Genomic DNA, 23975 nt, shown 5'->3' with positions numbered 1-23975 from the left:
ATTATTTCCAATGAATTGAGAATATGACTCACATTTTTGTTTAAAAATATTCAATTACTCTTAGGTTTAAATACCTTGATTTCTGTTTTTTTGAAGTTTCTTATTTTCTTCTGTGAATATATAAACTGCCGCGAGTGTTGCGGACCTGCCGTTTCCACCTCCGCGCACGCGCCGGGGAAAGGAAGAACTGGTTCGTTTCCGGGTGGCGTGTGAGGCTTGAGACGAGAGCTGCTCTCGCCACCACCAACATGGAGAGTTTGTACCGAGTCCCATTCTTAGTGCTGGAATGCCCCAACCTGAAGCTGAAGAAGCCGCCCTGGGTGCACATGCCCTCGGCCATGACGGTGTACGCTCTGGTGGTGGTGTCTTACTTCCTCATCACCGGAGGTAACTCGGGCTGGCCGGGGCTGGAGGCGCCAAGGCGTCGAGCACCTCCCCGCCCCGGAGGCGTCTAATCCGCTGACTCTCAGCTCGGGGCCAGCTTCGCTTCGCTCTGGACCTTTTTGGAGGGTGGAGGGAAGTTCTGGGGTTCCAGGTATTAACAGCCCAAAGGTTTATTTGCCCTCAGGCCCTGTCCTTTATCTTGACGCACTGGTGTTTTCACTCCCATTGCTTTTCTTCTAGCCTCTTAGCCTAGGGATCCATCCACATCGAATATATTTTTCAAGGCCAGGTTGTTGCTCTTTACTGATGGCCCTAGGTTGTTTGACCAAGTCTAGACTAGGAAAGTCTCGGCAGGCCCATTTTACTTCCATTGTTGGTCAAGAGAGAGTGGGACTTTTATTCTTTGTCTTCGGTCTCTGGAACCTTGGAAGAGACTTGAGAATTCTTAAGTTTGTTAGCTCAGACCTAAGGGTTCAGTGTTGCTTTTTTTGTCCAGTTCAAAAATGAATGTGAGTGCAATTTTCTAAAGCCACGGGTTTGTAAATATTTGAGATTGGAGATAGATTTGTATTTAATAGAGCAGAAGTTGAGAATATAAAGAATAAGGAAGATAGTATAGTATTACTGTTAAAAATTTGTGAATTGTTATATCGTGTTCTTTTCAAATATAGAAAGTTGCAAAAGGGGCGTTGCTTTGTGTAGTGATGAGTTGGCAGTCCCGCTACAGCCTTTCCAGAGCCACCACCCACCCTTTCAAGCCACCATTCCGAGATTTACTCGACTGTGCTGCTGTAGATTTTGGGAAGTGGGGTACTTAATTTGGAAATGATAAAATTCAAGTCCTACAGGTTAGGGACAGTAAAAGTGATTCTCTTCTCAAGTGAATGGTCAGAGACATCTTCATTTTCATAGATGTTTTGTAAGAATAGTTGTACGGAAGAGGGAAGAATCTGCAACTATGAGGGCTTAGCTGAATATATCTTTGAATTACAACCTCCCCTCCCCCCAGAGTACTGAGTTTACTTATCCTAGCATTGTATTAGCATTAACATTTCTCAGCACTTTAATAGGTACTGTGTATTGAAATGAAACTTAATATGCATGTGGCTTTTTTTTTTTTTTGAAAAAAATAAGTAATAGGGTCTTCTTGGGCTTTTATTTGCTACTCTTTTACCTGTAACCCTATCTCCCTTGGAGCCAGAGCCTGTGCTTAACTCCTCACAGTTTTCATTCTGGCTACCTTTTCCATGTTGATTGTTGTAATGGGGAGATTCTCTGCCCCTACCCCTGGGGGAAAGGCCAGGAGGTGTCTCATACAACGAGTCCGTGTTGCCACTGGACAGGAGTCTCTTCAAACAACTGAGTGTACCTTTATAAATAAACAATATTTATTGCAGAGAAATACTCAGCAAGTAATGTATCGAGTCCCAATTAAATTCCAGGCACCAGGAACCGGGGACAACAGTGAATGTAAAACAAACAAGGACCCTGCCCTCCTGAAGCTTATGTCATGGTTGGGATATGTTAAATATCACCTACATTTTTTTACATTATTTTTTTCATTGCAAAAATGTCACAAATGCATTGAAGGAAAAGATCAAGAGGTTATGAAAAAATAATGGGAGTTGGGAATATTTACTTTGGAGTGTGGTTCCTGAGGAAATGGCATGTTAGCCAAAATCTGATGAATTGGGAGGAAAGGGTATGTATGCTGAGCAGAGGGAAGAATACGGACAGATATGGGGCCGAGAGACCAATTAGGTGGGTCTTGTAGTTGACTTAGACCAGACTAGGTTGGTGGGCAGTGGAGATGGAGGAAAATATAATGAAAGATACTTTGAAAGTAGATTTAGGAGGTCTTGATAGAGTAATTGGATATAGGGGGAGAATGAAGTGTGAAGGAATCTTATTGGTGTCTGGTTTGAGTATCTTGAGTAGATGAAAGTATCAATTTTTGAGATCGAACAAATGAAGTCTTTTTTGGTGGAGAATGATGAACCAGAGCTCACTTTGGGATATATACTAGTTGGGCATCACCAACTATATTTAGTTGGATGTGTGCATTTACAGGTATGAGTAGCACTGAGAAAAGAGGTCTGTGTTGAAGTTGGGCAATAAGAAATGTTTTCTGAACTCCTCCCAAGTCCCTATTCTTGGGAGAGTTCCAACGTTGCTAACATTATTTGATATGTGTTGGCACATTGAGAGTCATTAGCACATGGAATTGAAAGCCCTGGCAAGGGATGAGTTCAATTTTGGAGAGAACGTAGAAAAAGAGGACAGTGAATCAAGCCCTAAAGAACTTCCAACACTTACTGGTTTTATAGAACAGGAGGCTTAGATAGAGAGGTAGCAAGAAATCATGGACAAGAGGGTTACAAAAGTCCTTGGAACTTCTGTAACATTTTTCCTTCCAAGAAAATGGATTTAGAAAACGGGATCGAGTGCTGCTGGGAAACCTCCTAAGATGAGAGAACTTAAAAGTGGCCGTTGAATTAAGCATCATGGAGGTCATAGCAACCTTAGAAAGAATGATACAAGTGGTGACAGAAGCCGGATTGGAGTGAGTTGAAGAATGAAGGGTAGCCCTAGCTGATTTGGCTCAGTGGATAGAGCGTCGGCCTGCAGACTGAAGGATCCTGGGTTTGATTCTGGTCAAGGGCACATGACTGGGTTGTGGGTTCGATCCCCAGTGGGGGCGTGCAGGAGGCAGCTGATCAGTGGTTCTCTCTCATCATTGATGTTTCTATCTCTCCCTCTCCCTTCCTCTCTGAAATCAATAAAAGTATATTTTTTTAAAAATGAAGGGTAAGTGAGGAAGGGGAGACAGCAAAATTGCCCCCCCCCCCTTTTTTTCAGAAGAGAGCCTGACTCCCTTTGAAAAAGGAAATAATACATAAATGAAATGTTAGCTAGGATGGTCTGGAGTCAAGGGAAGGTTGATGTAGGGAAAGACAGGTTGAAAATACAGGAGAGAGAAGAAATATCCAAAGGAACCAAGTCTGAGAAGGCAAGAGGGATGGACTTCTGCTAATTGGAGAAGGGATTCTTGCTTGATCTGAGCTAGAGGGAAAGAGGTGAGGATAGATGAAGGTACCAGTTTGTAGTTGGGGGAGGAGGGATTAGGGAATTCCACTATGATTGTTTTGTTAGTGGGGAGGGAGACAATCTGTGCTTAAGAAAAGCTGGGAGTGAGGATGCTGGAGGATGCTGGAGAATCGTGGAGAAAAACATGTTGACAATGGGAGATTCGGAAAACTTAAAATGTTGATAGATATTAAAATTAATGATCATGAGTCTTTAAAGCTAATGGTGTGATTAAAAATGTTTCCTTGTTTTATATTTAAGCAAGAAAATTTCTCTAGTAGCTCTCAATTTATAGAAACAAATCCAAGTTTATGTGGAACATTTTCTTGAACTAAAATATAATCTTTAATGTTAAATCTCTTTTATTGTGGAGTCATACTTGAGTATTAGAAACAGTTACTGAATGAATTTCTTTTATGAAATAACTCTTAAAGATAATACTGTTTTACAAGTCATTCTAAAGTATTGAGTTGAATTTCTGAATGGTTTTATCTAAAGTTTAGGAGATTAGCTGGGCCTCATCCTATATAATAAAGAGGGAATATGCAAATTGACCATCACTCCGTCACAAAGATGCTGCACCCACAGCTGAAGCTAAGTTCCCTTACGGAGCCTTAACGAGCAATCAGAAGGGACCTGAGGCTATGCCCTCACCTGCCCCTGTGGGGCTTGACAGGGGACCTCAGGCTGTGCCCCCTGCCCTGGCATCAGCCTGGGGGACCTCAAGCCGCACCTCCTGCCTTGGCACTAGGCCAGGGGACCTGAGGCCACACCCCCTGCCCGGTGGGGCTTGATGGGGGACCTCAAGGTGCACTTCCCCTCCTGGTGCTGGGCTAGGGGACCTCAGGCTGCTCCCCCTGCCCCAGCGCCAGGCCGGGGGACCTCAGGCCACACCCTCCACCAGGTGGGGCTTGACAGGGGACCTCAGGCTGCACTCCCCACCCCAGCACCATGCCGGGGGACCTCAGGCTGCACCCTCCACCCGAGCACCGGGCCAGGGGACCTGAGGCTGCCCCCCCTGCCTGAGGGGGCTTGATGGGGGACCTCAAAGCATGCCCCCGCCCCATCTGGGGGACCTCAGGCCACGCCCCCCCAGCCTGGCACTGGGCCAGGGGACCTGAGGCTATGCCCTCTGCCCGCCCGGCAGGGCTTGACAAGGGTGGGACTGGCTGGGTCTGGATCTAGCCCAGTGGAGGGGGGGCGGCCAGGTCTGGGTCTTGCGATTTTGAGGCACATGTGGGTGGGCGGGGACTTGACTCTGGGTCCCCCTTTTTATGTGCACGAATTTCGTGCACCTGGCCACTAGTTTAATTATAATAGTATATATCAAGACAGTCCTAGGTACATATAAATTAACCTTTAGAGACAGACCAGAACTAATCCTATTTTAAAATGAGGAATTCTCTAATCTATACTATTGCCTTTCGTATAGGAATAATTTATGATGTTATTGTTGAACCTCCAAGTGTTGGCTCTATGACTGATGAACATGGGCATCAAAGACCAGTAGCTTTCTTAGCATACAGGTAAGAGATACCTTTTTGAATGATTTGGTTGCTGAGCCATGCCTGCTTATTTAAAAATAATAGTGAAACCTATGGAATCCATTTGTATTTAGACATTAGCTGTTTTAAAATGCTAAATTTAGAAATGGCAGGAAGTGAGCAGGAGTAAGAGAAGTATATTACCTATTCATTTATTAGGAAATAACATAACAATGATATGATCACTTATTTAAAGGGGGATATCAGTTTAAAATACATTTGTAGACTGTTCTGGGAATCAGCAAACCAGTTTGTAAGTAATGTAAGTAAAGCTTTATTGGAACTAGGTGTGCCCATTTGTTTGTATACCATCTGTGGCTCCTTTCAAACTACAGTGGTAAGTGTGGCACAAACCATATGGCCTGTACTGTACTATCTGGCCACTTAAATATATGTTACTAAATAAGAAACACAATTTTTGAGACTGGAAGTTCCTTTTCAGCAATGAAACACCATTCTAGTGTAGTTTGGTTCACTTAAGCAATGCTTATTGTATTGCTTTTTTAACCCACTTGTTAATTGTCTACTTAAACATAGCTATATATTTGTATTTATACCTTACCAATGATATTCTTTGCATAGGATATTCTTGGAAAGATGATTGTAGTTCTCTGGGGAGGGGATCCAGATGACAGGTGATCTTGGTAGGGAAACGTTTCACAGTGTCTTCATTTGTGCTATTTGAATTTTGAACCTGGTGCATGTATTGCATTATCAATTAAAGCAGTTAACAAAAAATGTGTACCTTCCTTGCATATTCCATGTAGAAATCATCCCTTTAACAGAGAAAGTTGCTTTTGGGGGTCCATGAACCCAAAAAAAGCAGATACAGATAATATACAAAAATTTGCATGTAATTATAGGGATTTATAGATCACTGGGAATACATGTGGAGTTCATGGAGTCTTAGTTAAGAACACCTGCTTTTAAGTTTTTCCCTTTGAAACTAAAGGTATATTAATTATTATAAAACTTTTTAAGACACATTTCTAACCAGTTCAAAATTAATTTGAAATTAATAGAAATTTAAATAGTATAACTTTTAAAAGCTAAAGTTCTGGGTAAAGGATTCATATACATATAATTGGCTTTTTAAGCTAATAATTAAAATGTGAGTACTGATTTTCATAGACAGTTGTGTTAGTTGAGGTTCTAAAACTCTTTGGACATATGTTCCATGAAGACAGCATTTTGTCTGTTTTATTCATTGTTATAGCCCAAGAATCTAGAATAGTACTTGATACATAATAGGCTCTTAATAAGTATTTGTTGAAATGCATATCCAGAAATGTAGTAAAATAGTTGTAAGGGTAAGAATAAAAAATTAGCACAAAAATGTTTTAGCAGAAACAAGAATTCAGGGAATTTTCAAATTTTGCTGTGATCTTTCTTTTTCAGAGTAAATGGACAATATATTATGGAAGGACTCGCATCCAGCTTCCTGTTTACAATGGGAGGTTTAGGTTTCATAATCCTAGACCGATCCAATGCTCCAAACATTCCAAAACTCAATAGATTTCTTCTTCTATTCATTGGATTCGTCTGTGTCCTATTGAGTTTTTTCATGGCTAGAGTATTCATGAGAATGAAACTGCCGTAAGTTATTAAGTACTTTGTGTAATCAGCAACTTATGTTGCAAATTGGTAAAATAATTACCTAGATCACATAAAATTATAGATTTAATTTAACCCATTTTAACATGAAAATTCTGAGAATAAAAAAATGTAACTTTCTCAAGGTTAAACTGAGACGAATAGGTCTTCCTGATTGCTATCTTCATGCATGTTCATGAGAAAATTTAGTTATTTTGTTGTAGCATCACTGACCACTGTTTCTCTTAAGTGCTTTTGGGTTAGCTTATAACATATGGGATTTTAGTAGTATGGTGATAGTAGGGAATATTTTCAAGACATTAATTGCTGCTGCTTTTTAGTGTTAGTATGAGGAAAACTCATTAAGCCTTAGCTGGGAAAGGGGAGTTGCCTCTCTAAAAAGATGGGAAAAGGATTTTACTCATATACTAGTATATATCATTTTCATTCAGAAAACTTAGAATAAAGATAAATTTATTTTGTGGCAACTTTGATAATTCCATTTGAGATCACTAATTTGAGATGTGGACAAGTATAATCATATTTCCCTATATTTGATCTCATCTATGGAACTTTTCAAGTTTCAACTATACTGATTTCTTAGAACTGATATCCTCTTATTTATTTATTTTTCCTAAAGAATAGTTTATTGATTTTTTTAGAAAGAGAGAAAAGGAGAGGGAGAGACACATCGATGTGAGAAAAACATCGGTCAGTTGCCTCCCATATGCACCCAACCCGCAACCTCAGTCTGTGCCCTGACTAGGAATTGAACTTGCAACCTTTTGGTGCGTGGGATGATCTTCCAATAAAATTAGCCAACCGTCCAGGACTCCCCTTATTTTATTATAAGAGATAATAAAGGGATAGGAATGTGTTTGAATTTCACAAGTTTACTTATTCTTGGGCTTAATCTGTGCATAAACTGTAGCACATCTGGGGGAGAATGGACAGACTTTCCCTGAGAAAGTTAGAGGTACTTATCCTGCATTGGTGTTCCCATCTTAGCCTTTTAGGACGGGAAAAGAGAGCAGTGTTCTTTGACAGCTGAATATCGGTGTGGCCATATAACTCCCTCAGACTCCTCTGCCAGTGGCTCCTGTTTCTATCCAAGGGAAACAATTTTGGCCATTGGCTAAATTGTATGAAGACTTACTAGTAGGTGCTTAAGCCTCTTCTTTTTGCTCCTCTTTTTTCTGTCCCTGTTGGAAAAGGTGTACTGGAAGAGTATATGGAAGAGGCTAGAGTTTTCCACAGCAAAACAAGAAAAAAGGAGGCTCCCAGAGAGGATAAGGAGACTTACAACCAAATCAGAAGGAACCTTTGGAGACACAGCAGAACAAAAGTGGGCTGCTGCCCATAGAACCAGACTTGTTCTCATCCTACCTATGCTTCCCATTCTTCCTTACGGTTTTAGGTCCTCTCCTTAGGATAAGTGTGTTTTTCTTTTAGCTCAGGCATTTGACTTTTAGAATAATAGACCTTTTGACTGCTTACTAAAATGCTTCTATAAGTATTGTAAAGCTGTATAAAATAGACTAAATAGATACTATTTTATGATTGAAGACAAAGGGCCTGCTTTGCTCAGACTGGTAAAAATTGCCATTTTAGTAATTTGAACTAGTGTTTATTAAGCCTGATGAGAAAAGCTAGGGGTCCCTGAGTAAATCTTAAGATCATGGGATCAGTTCAGAAAAGAAATTTTTCTAAAGGCAGAAAATAGGGGAGGGGAGCACTTGAAAATTAACTATAATAATAAAAGTGTAATATGCTAATTAGACTGGACAGCTGAATGGCCTTCCGGACGTCCTTCTGGATGAAGCTGTGGCAGAGGCGGTTAGGGGCAATCAGGCAGGCAGGCAAGCAGTTAGGAGTGATCAGACAGGCAGGCAGAGTGGTTAGGGGCGATCAGGCAGGCAGGTGAGTAGTTAGGGGCAATAAGGCAGGTAAGCAGAGGCAGTTAGGGGCAATGAGGCAGGCAGGAGAGCGGTTAGGGGCGATCAGGCAGGCAGAGTAGTTAGATCATGCAGGTAGGCTAGTGGTTAGGGGCGATGAGGCAGGCAGGCGAGAGGTTAGGGGTGATCAGGCAGGCAGGCAGGCGAGCAGTTAGGGGCGATCAGGCAGGTAGGCGAGTGGTTAGGAGCCAGCGGTCCCGAATTGTGAGAGGGATGATGTCCAGCAGTCGGACATCCCCCGAGGGGTCCCGGATTGCGTGAGGGTGCAGATCAGGCTGAGGAACCACCTCCCCCTGCCTCACCCCCCCCCCCCGGGGCATGAATTTGATGCACCGGGCCTCTAGTGTAATAATATTTTACTTAAATTAACATCATTTAGGGACTAGGATGATGCATATATATGATTCTTCCATATTAGTGAAATTTAATCCTATATGTGTCTCTCTGCCCTCCCTGCCCTCCCTCCCTCTATAAAATCAGTAATAAAAAACAAAACAAAACATACAAACATATCCTTGGGTTGGACTATGTATTTTTGGCAGCTTGAACAAGGATTTGTCCATTTAAGTACTCTTTTTTTAAAAAATATATTTTTATTTCAGAGAGGAAGGGAGAGAGAGAGAGAAACAGAGAAACATTAATGATGAGAGAAAATCATTGATTGGCTGCCTCCTGCATGCTCCACACTGGGGATCAAGCCCGCAACCTGGGCATGTGCCCTGACTGGGAATTGAACCCTGACCTCCTGGTTCATAGGTTGATGCTCAACCACTGAGCCATGCCAGTTGGGCTAAGTACTCTTTTCCATCTGAATTTGGGTTGAAAATAATCCATGGATTTATAATGCATAAGCATAGGTCACACACTAGTTACAAGGAAGAATGCCACAACATATAACTGTATCAAGAGATTGATGTCCAAAAGTGTGTGCTCACCTGTCAGTATGTGCAGATGACAGGCAGCTATCCCTAAAGAGTCCTCAGTATGTCGGGACTGCCAAGTGTAGGCTAGCTGTTGAGTAACCTCTGCTGGTGCAGATATTAGTGCATACTTCCTTACATTCTTGAACACTTCTTTCTTGTGAAGTTTAGGTCTTACAGTACACTTATTGTGAAGTATCAGGCATTATAGTAGCAGTGTTGAGTCCTCAATGTTAATATACGTATATCCTAGAAGTCTTTTTATTTTTTATTTTAGTTTTTTTTCTTGGTGGGGGGTGTGGGTGAGTAGTATTGGGTTGTATTGGAGTTGTTGCAAAGGTGGTTGTATGTGTGAGATATAAGTTCTCTCTGTACTCTGAGTTTGGATTGGCCAGGCTGATAAAGCAGGAAAGGAAGTGAAAATGAGTTCTAGGGAGATCGCATTGGCTGCACATAGATCTAGGCTCAAGAGAGTCCAGAAGCTGGAATAGAGGAAAATCACATTCTGAGTATCTGCTACGTGCCAGGCATTGTAGCGGATCTCAATCCTATGAAGGGTTTTGATTCCTTACCTTATAGATAAAGAAACTTAATTCTGAACTAGTAATAGCTAACATCATCAAGAACTTAATTACATGAGTAGTATTTACTATAGGAGTGTTACAGGGTCCAAAGGAGAGAAGTTCTGAAGGCATCAGTGAAGACAGGGTCTATTAAATCCTTTCCTAATGTGGCTAGCTTTATCTAATCTCCCCCCCCCCCCCCGACCCCCTCCTCAATCTTGCAGGTCCTTACTAATAGGTTGCAAAGATTAATTGCAAAGGGAAAAGTTTGGAACTTTAGAAAACCAAGCTTAATGCTTAAATTTAAAAGGGATTCCAGGGCCTAAGTTGTACATTTAGTAAAAGGATCTCCTGTTTGATCAACATGAAGCTCAACCTGCTCAACAGCTGCAGCTTAGGCCCTTCCCTGCTGTCCAGACATTTCCCGAGGAGCAGAGGTGCAGGTCCACACTTCCGCACTGTTTCTCGAGGGTTCAGGGCTCACTTCCCAGGTGTGAGTAGCTCCTGATCCTCCTGCTTTCTCCTTTGGTAATATTAGGGTTTTTAGAAAATCAAAACCAGCTTCTTTCCATTAAAAGGTTTATGATTTTTGTTACACTTGAGAAAATCCAAAGAAAATTGATCCTGATTCTTTAATTTTTACATAACATTTTCTTTTATTTACTCTCCCCCCCCCCCTCATTTTGTGTTGTTTAGCATATTGGTTTGTAACTTTATCCTTTGAGGAAGAAGAGTAATGGAACTGAGGCCCAGTCAAATATTGGGGGCGGGGGGGGGGGCAGATAATGAACTAAAAACCATAAAAAGGAATCACATGATTATATTTATAAAAGCTTAGTATGCAAATTGTTCCCTCGGGAGTTCAATCACTGGCTATGATGTGCGCTGACCACCAGGAAATGGCGCGGAAAAAAGGGAGGCCCTGGCTGACAGCCGGAAGGCCCTGATCAGCCCTGATTGCTGGCCAGGCCTAGGGACCCTACCCATGCACAAATTTCGTGCACCAGACCTCTAGAATTTTCATATTATTCATTTGATTTATCATAAAAATTGTTGGGGTGTTTTGAAATGTTGCTCCCTTTTCACTTTTTGTGTTTATAAATTTTGTTTCTGTAGGGGCTATCTGATGGGTTAGTGTGCCTTTTGAGAAGAAATCTGTGGATACTGGATTTGTTCCTGATAATGAAGTTTTAAAGGTGGTACCAAACCTCTGCTATGAAATATGGAAAAGAATGGAAAGCAGCAGAAAAGAAGCATTTAGTAGGAAACATGGAAACATATTAAAGCTCGGACTAGAATATCTTCTTGATATCAAAGAGACAAGCTTATACAGTGTTTTTTTTCCTGCTGACCTACACTGACATACCAAGGTTAAGTGGCATTTTCTTCTCAGTTTTTAATTTAAAGAAAATATACTCCATTTCTACACCTATAATATTGAATAGAGTAATTATTTTTTACAACCATCTTAACATTATTTTGGAGATGATATAATGTATATTCAGGAAGTGAGATCCCATAAGCTGGGAACTCTGGACAGCTGACCAGTTTTACCTGTGGTGCTTTGCCTTTAAACAAAGTGTGTGATAGCAGCACATTATTTCAGATGTGTATGTAAGACTGTTTCCTGAACAATAAGGTGTATGAAAGGAGCAGAAATAAAGAATTTTTTTAATTAACACCTTTTATATTTGTTTTTTAATTGATGATATTAACCCTTTGGACTATAATTATTCAGTCTGATTGTGTGATTTTAGCTACTGATGGTGGTTTAAAGTCTCAAAATATAGTTGGCAGGATGCCCTGTGAGATAGCAGCTTCACATTCCTATACATATTCAAGCTGGACTGCATGTCTGTATCAGAATTGCTGGAAATGTGATGCGTTAGATGGACATTTCCTTCAGCCTTTCATTTTTACTAACACACATTTGAGCACATCTGAAAATCATCTCTAGACCAATGTGGTCTTTCTGCTAGCCAGGCCTTAGTTCTCCCCGACTGGCCATGAACTTCTCTAGTGGCTCAGTTCTTATCCTAAAATCTTTAAGACTACAGGAAAGTTTTCTTTCAGGTAAATTTTTTTTTTTTCTAATTCCAAGACTGATATAAAAGTAGCTGTTCATTAAATTAAGAAGGATTCATTTCAAAAAATGTTTTGAATATCTATTATATGCCAGCCAACACTGAGGATTATTGGACTCAATAAGACAAAGGCTCTCTCCTGATAGAGGGAAGAGAAGATAAAGTCTTATAGGGAAGCCAGATAATCAAAAGATAAAAATGTTTATAAAATGTCAGATACTGATAAATGCTACAAAAATCAAGCAAGGTAAGTTAATAGTTTGTACTGTAGTGAAGAGAGATGTGGGAAGAGGTTGCTATGCTCCAAAGCTCTGAAATGAAAAACAAGACCTGTATGTACTCACCAACTTTAAAGACTTGATTTAACTTTAATTACACTTTTTGACCAATTTCAAAAAATTTTTAATTTTTATTATTTTTGTAATTCTCACCCAAGGACATGCTTATTGATTTTAGAGAGAAGGGAAGTGTGTTTTTATGTGAATGTGTGAGAGAGAAACATTGATGTGAGAGAGAAACATTAATCATTTGCCTCCAGGACGTGCCCTGACCAGGTATTGAATTTGCGATCTATGTAGGGAACCAAACCCACAACTTTCAGTGTACTGAACAACACTCCAACCAACTGACCCACACCAACCAGGGCATATTTGGCCATATTTTAAAACTAAGCTAGATGGACAGAAGATAATCTAAAAGTGTTATCTTCAAAAGGTCTTTTTCTAAATGATTGAGTAGTGAACAGTCCTGTTAAGGACCACCAGATGGTGCCATTAAGCTTTGGTGTATTTTTCTGTGTTAACCAGCTCTTAAAAGTTTTGGTTTTGATTTTTTTTTTAATAAAATAGAAAATTTACTAAATACAATGAAATATATTTAAATATTTTTTTCTGGTAAAATTGCAATATTTTTTGTGAAGAAAGTAATTGTACCTTGTACTGGAGTTAAAATGTTTTTGGGGATACTAAACTAAAATGGCACATCCTGACAGAAAACCTCCAAGAGGTGTAGTGAATGAGAGAGAGTAAATTAATAGATTAGATTGGGTCCAGCCAGTGTGGCTCAATGGTTGAGCATCGACTCATTAACCGGGAGGTTACGGCATGCCCTGGTTTTAGGCTTGATCCCAAGTAGGGGGTGTGCAGGAGGCAGCCGATCAAGATTCCCTCTCTTTCTGAAACTAATCCTATCTAATAAAGAGGGAATATGCTGATTGACCCTCACACCATCGCAAAGATGGCAGCGCCCACAGCCAATAAGGAGGGAATATGCTAATTGACTGCCCCACCCTCAAAGATGGTAGCGCTCAGTCCCCTCAGTCCCCAGCTACCCAGGGCCGCCCAAGGCTCAGGTAACCAGGGCTGGCTGAGGCTTGCACTGCCGGCAGTGGCAGCAGCAGAGGTGTGACGGGGGCATTGCCTTCCCCTGATCGCCGGGTCACCTCCCACCCCTGAGGGCTCCCGGACTGTGAGAGGGGGCAGGCCGGGCTGAGGGACCGCCCCCCCCCCTCCAGTGCATTAATTTTCATGCACTGGGCCTTTAGTAAAAACATTTTTAAGAAGCTGTTAAAAAAAAATAGACTAGATCGAAGCAAAAAAGTCTTTGATTTTATTACAGGATTCTCCAGGAAATAGGTGCTACAATGGAGTCCGAAGTGCAATGTAAGAGAAATAGCAGAAAGAAGTAAAGGAAGAATGCAACATTAGCCAGGAGGAAGCAGTTATTCTGTGATGCCAAGCTGACAGAATTGCTGTTAGCCCAGCGATTTTTAATCTTTTTGATCTCATGGCACACGTAAAGTAATTGCTAAAATTCTGTAGCCGGGCCAGAGTAGCTCAGTGGTTGAGCCCCACCCATGAACCAAGAAGTCCCTGGTTCTAGGCCCAGTCAAGGCACATTTCTGAGTTGTGGGCTCGGTCCCTAGTATGTCTCTTCGATGTTTCTATCCATCCCTCTTCCTTTCTCTCTAAAAAACATAAAAACACTTAAAAGAATAATTTTTAAAATTAAGTAAAATTCTATGGCACATGAAAAAAAATTTTTTTTGCCAATCTGACAAAAAAATAGGTGTAATTTTGATTCATTCACACCAGATGGCTGTTGTGTTGGCTGTTGTCATTTTTTTATTTGACAATCTAATGCTAACGAGGTTAGTGCCCCTGATTACTAGTAAATAGATATTGCATGCTTTAAAAATTCTTGCTGCATACCAACTGAAAATCACTGTGTTATCCTAATGGTTAGCTCCAGAGCAGCAAAATCTGCCTATCAGAGGAGTAGTATGTTGGATGGAAGTGGCTAGACCAGTGGTTCTCAACCTTTCTAAGGCCGCAACCCTTTAATACAGTTCCTCATGTTGTGTTCTCTGTGAGCAGGGCCTGCTCTCTGCTCTCTGTGGGCCTGCCTGCTCGCCGTGGCTGGCAGGCAGGCCATGCTCTCTGCGGACAGACCCTGCTCCCTGCTCTCTGTGAGCCTGTTCCACCCTGGTCCCTTTGGGCCTGCACCATCCGTGGCTTGCCTCATCATGCAGCAGTCCCCTCCCGCCCACCTACGCACACAGCCTCCTGAGCGGTCATGACTATTATGGCATCCCGGCTAATTTGCATATTACACCCCCCCCCTCTATATATATAGATTGTTTTATCCCAATGATCTGTACTGTTCCAGGGTGTGATTGCTTAGGAGTGAATATGATTTCAACTTATTTATGTTTAGAGGGTGTCTGAAATTGAGAACCAGGCAGAACCATCTACTTTGACCCTCCAGGGGTGGGGAAGTTTTGAAGTATGTCCATAGTCAAGAGAAGATCAAAGAAGTCCAACTAAAAGAACTATGGATGGAAGGACATGAGAACAATGGCTTGAACAAAAGTTCTTTTTAAAAGGACTATCTTGAAGATTAAGACTCAAACTCAGGAGAAACTAAGGCAATGGAAAGAATCACAACGTGAAATTCCTTAAATAAAAATTTATTAATTTTAAATAATTTTGCCTATGTTACACATAAAAATACCTTTATACGTTAAAATATATGTATTTTCAATTTTATAAAATTTGATTGTCTTTTCTACTGAATTGAAGTTTGCATCATTATGTAGTGACCCTCTTCATATTTGACAGTGATTTTTTTGTCTCAAAGTGTATGTATCGCAGGTTAATGTAGCTAACTCAGTCCTCTGCAGGTTAGAATGAGCCATATTTCTTTTTTTTTTTTCTCTCTCTTTTGGATGGATCTTAGAGAGAGAGAGAGGTAGAGAAAGAGATAGAGAGAAACATTGATTTTGTTGTTCCATTCATTGGTTGATTCATGCATGTGCCCTGACCAGGAATGGAACCCAAAACCTTTGCGTATTAGGACAATGCTCTAACCAACTGAACTACCAGGCCAGGGCTCTATCATTTTCTTGCAGCCTTTTTTTTCCCCCCTCATGTGGACCATACATAATAATTACAAAATTATTGACTGTATTCCTTATGCTGTGCTTGACATCTTGATGAGTAATTTGTAACTACCCATCTGTACTTAAAATATCCTATATATAAAAGCGTAATATGCTAATTAGACCGGATGACCTTCCGACAACCTTTCAGATGAAGCCGCGGCGGCCGGGGCTGAGCCCCTTGCACAAATTTCATGCATCAGGCCTCGTGTGTGTGTGTGTGTATGTGTGTGTGTGTGTGTGTGTGTGTGTACGTGTGTACTAGAGACCCGTTGCACGAAATTCGTGCACGGGGCGGGGGTGTCCCTCAGCCCAGCCTGCACCCTCTCCCATCTGGGACCCCTCGAAAGATGTCCCACTGCCCGTTTAGGCCCGATCCTGGTGGGATCGGGCCTAAACGGGCAGTGGGACATCCCTCTCACAATCCAGGACTGCTGGCTCCCAACCGCTCGTCTGCCTGCCTGATTGCCCCTAACCGCTTCTGCCTGCCAGCCTGATTACCCCCTAACCACTCCCTTGCCAGCCTGGTCACCCCTAACTGCCCTCCCCTGCTGGCCTGGTTGCCCCCAAATGCCCTCCCCTGCAGGCCTGGTCACCCCTAATTACCCTCCCCTTCCAGCCTGATTGCCCCTAGCTGCCCTCTCCTGCTGGCCTGGTTACCCCTAACTGCCCTCTCCTGCTGGCCTGATCACCCTTAACTATCCTCCCCTGCAGAACTAGTTGCCCTCAGCTGCCCTCCTCTGCTGGCCCAGTCACCCCTAACTGCCCTCTCCTGCAGGCCTGGTCCCCCCCAACTGCCCTCCCCTGCAGGCCTGATTGCCCCCAACTGCCCTCCCTTGCAGGCCTGGTCCCTCCCAACTGCCCTCCCCTGCTGGCCTGATTGCCCACAGCTGCTCTCCCCTGCCGGCCATCTTGTGTGTTGGAGTGACTGTCAATTTGCATATCACCTCTTTATTATATAGGATATATATTGATTTTAGAGAGAGGAGGGGCGAGAGAGACAGAAATATCAATGAGAGAGAAACATCAGGTCAGCTGCCTCCTGCCTGCCCCCTACTAGGGATCCATGCCTGCAACCTGGGCATGTACCCTGACTGGGAATAGAACTGTGACCTCCTGGTTAATGGACTGATGCTCAATCACTGAGCCACATCGGCCGGGCCAATCTGTATTTCTTAATCCCTTCACCTTTTTCCACCCGTCTCTCCAGTCCAGCTTCCCTCCCATCTGGAAACCATCCTTTCATTTTTTTTCTAATAATATGTGCATTTTTAGTGCTATGAATTTCTAAGCACTGCTTTTGCTGAAGCCCAGACATTTTGAAATGTTGTGTTTTCATTTTCATTCAGTTTAAAATACTTTCTCATTTACCATGATATCTCCTTTGGCACTATTTAGAAGTATCGTATTTTGTTTCCAAATTTTGGAGAATTTTTCTTATATCTTTCTATTGTTGATCTTTAATTATCATCAAAGAACATGCCTTGTATAACTTAAATTTTTAAAATTTATTGATACTTGCTTTATGGACCAGAATATGGTCTGTTTGAAATATATTTCATGTGCACTTGGGAAAAGTGTGTAAAATAATGGGAAAAGATATACCATCCAAACACTAATGAAAAAAAATCAGAAGTGGCTATATTTATACCAGACAAAACAGATTTAAGGGCAAATAATATTACCAGGGATAAAAGTAATTTTATAATAATCATTCTGAAGACATAATACTAACTTTATTTATTTATTTATTTATTTATTTATTTATATTAAAAAAAAGCTTTTATTGGGAGAAAATGAGTTTTATTTGTTTTTTAGCAATAGCATCATTGTGGGTAAGAACAACAGGGGAATGGGAATCAAATTCCTTTGGGGGAGGCTCAAGCTGCCAGAATCCCTTGTCCCTCCCCACTTTGGGCACTTGGGGGGTGGGGGAGAGGAAAGGGAAAGGGCAGGGCATGATTGATAAAGCTGAAGAGTCACAAAAGGCACTGGTGGGTTACACTGGGCCGCGGGAGGGAGGACGTGGGCCAGGGGCTCTTTGGCATTCAGGCCTGGCCTCTAGTCCTTTCCCTTCCCTTTCTTGGCTTTGGCCTTGGCTTTGGTCTTGGGGGTACAGGGCTTGGTTACGCGGACGGTCTACTGGCACTGGGCATTGTACCGCGCCTTCTTCAGGGTGCCTTGGTGGGCTATGGTGCCCGAGCTCTCATCATACGACCCCCGGCTCTCAAACTTGTACTTGCAGTCGGCTCCAAACTCCTTCTTCCAGTTACAAGGCACCCTGCACCAGATGCGCTGAGTCTGGGCCCCGCAGGTACCTTCGCTGAAACCTGCCCCGCAGTCCTTGCTGCTAGGGGTGCAGGGCCCCCAGGTCCACTCTGCACATTCGCTCCCCGGGCCACCCTTCTTCACTTTGTCTTTCTTTTTGGCCACCACGGAGGTGAGCGCCAGCAGGGTGAGGAAGGCGAGGAGGAGGAAGCCTCGGTGCTGCATCTCGCTTGCTGCCGGCAATGCTTCTCTCCCTCCAGCGCTGGCCCCCATAATACTAAATTTAAAGCTGACCCAAAGACAGCTATAACATACACGAAACAAAAATTGATCAATGAAAGGGGAAATAGACAAACCCACAAAACACAGGTTTCAATATAACTTTCTCAACTTATAGAATAAGGTAGATAAAAATCACAATAACAAAGACTTAGACAATACTAAAAACCAACTTAACCTAACCAATAATTTATAGAACATTCCATTCAAACTTGCAGCCTTTTTTTCTTAGGTTTTAGGGCTGTCTCTCATGTATATCATGAAGCTTTGTTTATTTGTGTTTTACTCTGACAATCTTTGTCTTTTAATGAGTTTAGTCTATTTTCAGGAATTGTGATTATTACATATTTAGACTTTTCTGTATCTCCCCACATTGTACTACTTGTCTCACTTTTTAATGCTTGTTTTTCATTCTCTCGCCTCCTTTTTGGGTTGATAGGATTTTTTTAAATCCTTAAGTGACATGTTGTAGTTTCCAGAGGTGGCTGCAACAATATCTCTTGTCTCACTTGTTTTATGTAGAGTGACCCTGCCACTCCCCATCAAGAAGTGGAGACTAATTCTCTAGCCCTTGCAGCTTGGCAGGCCCTGTGACTGCTTTCATTGAAAGAAGATGGCAGAAGCCACCCTGTACCAGTGCTGGGCATAGTTTTCCTGCTTTGGTCTCCTGCCTCTTAGTATGCTGGCTCTTGGAACCCCGCTGCAAGGTTGTGAGAAACCCAAGCCACCTAGAGAAACCACGAGTGGGAGTGGCTGCTCCTTCCAACACCAGCTGAGCTCTGAGCTGGCGCCACCATCAGCCACTAGTCCTGTGAATGAGGTCTGGTGGACATCCAGCCCCAGCGGCCATCTGACATCCCTGTGTGAGACACCCCAGAGGACAACTGCCCACTGAGCCCAGAAAGGTTTGGACATTTTATTTTTTTCAGATAAAGTCTGATTTATTGCCACAAAAGGGATATAGGCAATACTTTTTTTTTGTAACGATACTTAAAAAAATTTTTTTTAATTGATTTCAGAGAGGAAGGGAGAGGGAGAGGAAGATAGAAACAATGATGAGATAGAACCATTGATTGGCTGCCTCCTGCACGGCCCCTACTGGAGATGGAGCCTGCAACTTGGGCATGTGCCCTTTGGGGGGAACCGAATCTGGGACCCTTCAGTCCGTAGGCAGATGCTCTATCCACTGAGCCAAGCCAGCCAGGGCAACAATCTTTTTTAACATATGCATTTAAATTACTACCTGCTATAGAGAGAAGGGAAATGTTGATAAACTTGTTTGTAGGTGCTAGGCTTTTTATGCAGCAGTAGGTAACTGGGATGGAAATGGGGCGCTGGCTTTGGGACTGAGGGGTGCATAGAAATTAACAGGGTCTGGAGGAGCTGAAGAACGCAAGCTAGAAGGGTGTCAAGACCACAGTGACAGCCCACAGGTCCTCAGGGACGTGCTGGTGAGCTTGGAGATAGTGAGGAAATGACCTTGGAGGCTGAAGAAAGGGACCCTTGTCATGTAAAGGCCGTAAGTTTGCTAGCCTTGCTGTCTGCAGTAACGTGAGAAGTAGAAAGGGCACCTAAGGACACATGGATTGGACTGGGGAGGTTTCCAGGCAGAAGTATGAACTGGGTTCTTCTAGCCACGGATAATGAAACGTGCAAAGAGAGATGAACCAAAGAAGGAATTGCTCCGCTAAGTTTAGAGAAATAGGGCTGAGAAGTCTTTCGGGTAGTAAACAAAAGCTGGTATATGTAACACACAGTTTATCCAAGAAATGTTCCTAATTTATTCTTTTGAAAAGATTTTGTTGTAATCTGTGACTAACTCACAATTCTAACTTTTAGATGTATTGCACATTTTCATTTTACAAAGAACTTGCGTATACATCACCTCAATTCTCCTGATAATCCCACTGTAGGCTATGGTTGGTCCACAATATTATTAATAGCAACAACCACAGTCATCCTTCCTCCTTCTCCTCCAATTATGGGGTTCCTACCATGTGACTCCTGTTATGGCTTAGATATATGATCACTCACCCTCATAGCAGGGTATTATGACTCACAACTTAGGATGAAGGATATTAAGCCAGAGATGTAGCTATCTCAACCAAGAAGCAGCTAGCAAGGGTGGACTCTCTAGTCAAACATTAGTTTGACTTCAAGTCCAAACTCCCAATTTACCATTTTCCCTGAGAAGAGCAGGTAGCAATTTTAAATCAGAAAGCATCTTCAGTATGTAGATTATTTTTATCTTATAAAATTTCATGCTTGTCTGTCACAGTCAATTTTTTCAGACTCACTATAAGTGAACTATAATTTTGACAAATTTTTTACTTTCTCCATTTCTTCTAGTTAGGAATATGCCATCTATATATATATAAAAGCCTAAGGGACTGGCTGACTGGCCAGTAGCTATGGTGCACAATGACCACCAGGGGGGCAGATGACCAATGCAGGAGCTGCCAAGTGATAGCAACTTTGCAGAGTGCCTTCTTGCACTCAAGGACCCCTCGGGGGATGTTGGACTGCTGGTTTTGACCCAGTCTTGAAGGCCAGGCCAGGGGACCCCACCTACTGGAGGGACCCCACTCACTTTGCAGATGCCCTTCAAGCCCCAGCACCGCCTCAGGTGCACCGGCTGGGGAGGGACCACAGGAGGTTGGCTCCAGGGCCTGTCCAGCCCATCTCACCCAGTCCCGCCCCGCCGGTCACCTTTTAATTAATTTCCTTTCGATGTGCACAAATCCATGCACTGGGCCTCTGGTAGTATAATAAGCTTCTTCATTTATAAAACAAGTGGATCAGATGATCTGTAATCTTTCACCTCTGATATTCCTTTTATCTTTTCTAATTTTCCGATATATGGCTTTTCTAATTAGTAACTACAGGGCTACAACAGAATTCCATTTGACCAGCAGATGGAGCTCTTGACAGTTGAATAGGAAGAGGTATTTATTGAGTGCCTACCATGTGCCCAGGTACAATCCTGTTGTTGCTGCTTCAAATCTATATAATTCTGTTCTTAGGCCTATCTCAGATTATTGTTCTTACATATGGTAAAGGTCTCAAAGAAAAACTTATTTTACCATGAAGAAACCTCTCCATGTCTAAAACTGGACCCAGTGATTACTGAGCCATCTTCTGAAGCTGAAGTGCCACAATTTGACGCTCAGAGTTAAGTGACCTTAGTATTCCTTTGTGAAGGAACTGATAGGCCTGATCTTCTGTGGCCTGCGAATACCTTCCAGGAACTAAGAAGCTAGGAAATGCATCTTATTAAGGCTATTGTGATCATCAATAGGACAAGCCATGGGGAGTTTGAGAAAATGTTCAATCCTATATAATAAGAGAGGAATATACTAATTATCCTTTATGCCCTGAGGCATAACGACCAACCACATAATGACCGGATCATGGATCTGCAGGAGGGTGGGGCAGCGAACTACAAGCAGGTGGTGGAGACCTACAGGAGGGGGCAGGGCAGCAAGCTATGGGAAGGCGGGGCAGTGGGCGGAGAGCTATAGGAGGGCAGCAGCAACCTATTGGCACAGGGATTCATGCACAGGGCTACTAGTTTATAAATAAATGTTAATACTTATTATCTTAGGAGAGTATAGGGGAAATAAATGGTGATAGACAAAGCTTAACTTGGGGTAGTGAACACACAATAGAGTGTACAGATCAGGGGTGGGCAAACTTTTTGACTCGAGGGCCACAATGGGTTCTTAAACTGGACCGGAGGGCCGGAACAAAAGCATGGATGGAGTGTTTGTGTGAACTAATATAAATTCAAAGTAAAGGAGCGGAGGGGAGAGCAAGAGAACCAGATAGAACAGCCGGATCCGGCCCGCGGGCCGTAGTTTGCCCACGGCTGGTACAGATGATGTGTTATTGAATTGTGCACCTGAAACCTGTGTAATTTTCTTAACCAGTGCCATCCCAATAAATTCAATAAAAAGGAAAAAATACTTAATATTTTATCTATAATGGATACTAATACTAATGCCATCAATGTGTTCCCCTAGATACCATCTAAATAGTGCTTCAGAGCAGGAGGCAGAAAAATCCAGGTGTTCCTGAAACTTCATTTTCTCTTTGTTTTTCTCAACGTTTTCTTAGGACTTTCCTAGGATCATTTATTATTGTTTTATAAACATCCCCGTTCCCTTGTAGGCTGGTGGATATGTTGTACATCCACGTTGTTAAGTAAGAGATGTCAGAGACAGGAGTGCACGTCAGCTGGTGATGCCACTTCCCTCTGCTTCCACAATCAAATCAAAGATTGGCCAACCCTTTCAAGCACCTCTCCAAGGCAGACCAGCACAAGCTACCAGTTCTTTCATTTACTAAGCTTGGACATGCGTCTTCCTGAAAAGTCACGTCCTCCTCGGTGTAAGCCTCTTCTCAGAGGTACTGAAGGTTGAGTAACCTGTCCAGGTCTTCACAACAAGCTCATCACGTGTCTGGACCACGCGGTTGGTGGCCTCTGCCCTGGGCCATGCCTGGTCAGCACTTCGAGAAGAGCAGACAGATGTACCAGAAAAAGCTGAAGACTGACTATCTCTGGGTCTTTTGGGTCTGGCACAGGAAGATCTGCCTTTTCTTTCCTCCTTCTTCCCTCGCAACCCCCCATGTGTCACATAACCTGTTTGTAAAACTTTAATCAGGAAATTGCCTCTACATCAAGAAAGCTTGTTGTTTTCCCTGTCATTCAAATTCATCTTGGGCCTCTTCCTCTGAGCATGTTAATCAGTATTTCTGAATGGACAGGGAACAAATAAGGACAAATGCTGAATCACTAGCCTAGCACAGCACTCCGTTCTCTAGGACGTTTAACCCGTTAGGTTCCTGATTAGTGCCCTCCAGATTTTCTTTATTTAAAAAAATATATATTTTTTTTATTGATTTCAGAGAGAGGAAGGGAGAAGGAGAGAGAGATAGAAAAATCAATGATGAGAGAGAATCATTGACCGGCTTTTTCCTGCATGCCCCCCACTGTGGACAGAGCCTGCAACCCGGATGCGTGCCCTTGACAGGAATCGAACCTGGGACCCTTCATTCAGCAGGCCAACGCCCTATCTACTGAGCCAAACCAGCAAGGGCCAGAGTATTTTCTTTCACTGCGGAAAGTTTTGTTGTTTATGGAAGTATAGGCATTAAAAACAGCTAATGGCCTGGTTGGTGTGGCTCAGTGGTTGGTCATCGGCCCATGAACCAGGAGGTCATGGTTGCATTCCCTGTCAGGGCACATCCTGGGTTGTGGGCTCGGTCCCCAGTAGGGGGTGTGCAGGAGGTAGCCAACCAATGTTTCTCATCAATGTTTCTATCTTATCTCTCTATCCCTCTCTCTTCTTATCTCTGAAATCAATAAATACATATTAAACAAACAAACAAACAACATAGCTAATGTTTATTGACAGCATACTGTGTGCCAGGCATCGTTCCCAGAACACTTCATCTATCATCTCACTGCATTCTCCGAACAATGCCATGACGTTTGTAGATAAGGAAACTGACACTCAGAGAGGTGGTCACTTGCCAAAGTTTGCACAGATACAAGGTGATTGACCTATGGTCTGCATCCAGAGCCTCTGTTCTTAACCACGATGGAGCATTCCAGAACACATCTTTATCTCACCTCAATGAAATAACAGCCTTCTATTATTTATAAAAAAGAATCAACTAGATTGGAAATAGTTTTTAGTTCAGGGTCTGATTCTGTTTCTTATTTACTTCTTTACAAAATTCTCTGCACCATAGCTCTAGTCACACACTTACTACATTTTATCTCATCCATTTGCATCTGAGAAACAGGCACAGAATTTAGCATATAATAGGAGCTTGATTTATGTTTGGGGACTT

General features: G+C 42.5%; 2 protein-coding genes across 2 annotated transcripts; one reads left to right on the top strand and one right to left on the bottom strand.

Moving 5' to 3' along the window:
* The first annotated feature begins 190 nt into the window (after window positions 1-190).
* On the top strand, window positions 191-11730 carry OSTC (oligosaccharyltransferase complex non-catalytic subunit). Its single transcript, XM_080642166.1, has 4 exons — window positions 191-387; window positions 4904-4997; window positions 6414-6611; window positions 11163-11730. Exons 1-4 carry the CDS (start codon window positions 249-251, stop codon window positions 11179-11181), a joined length of 450 nt encoding a protein of 149 aa, XP_080498292.1. The 5' UTR covers window positions 191-248; the 3' UTR covers window positions 11182-11730.
* A 5633-nt stretch (window positions 11731-17363) lies between these two features.
* Window positions 17364-18144, bottom strand: LOC308248626 (midkine-like). Its single transcript, XM_080668761.1, has one exon. It carries the CDS (start codon window positions 18108-18110, stop codon window positions 17709-17711), a length of 402 nt encoding a protein of 133 aa, XP_080524887.1. The 5' UTR covers window positions 18111-18144; the 3' UTR covers window positions 17364-17708.
* Between the last annotated feature and the right edge of the window lie 5831 nt (window positions 18145-23975).

The sequence above is a fragment of the Plecotus auritus genome (assembly GCF_963455305.1).
Source record: "Plecotus auritus genome assembly, chromosome: 1".
Lineage (NCBI taxonomy): Eukaryota > Metazoa > Chordata > Mammalia > Chiroptera > Vespertilionidae > Plecotus > Plecotus auritus.
This window is presented reverse-complemented; position numbering and strand designations above follow the sequence as displayed.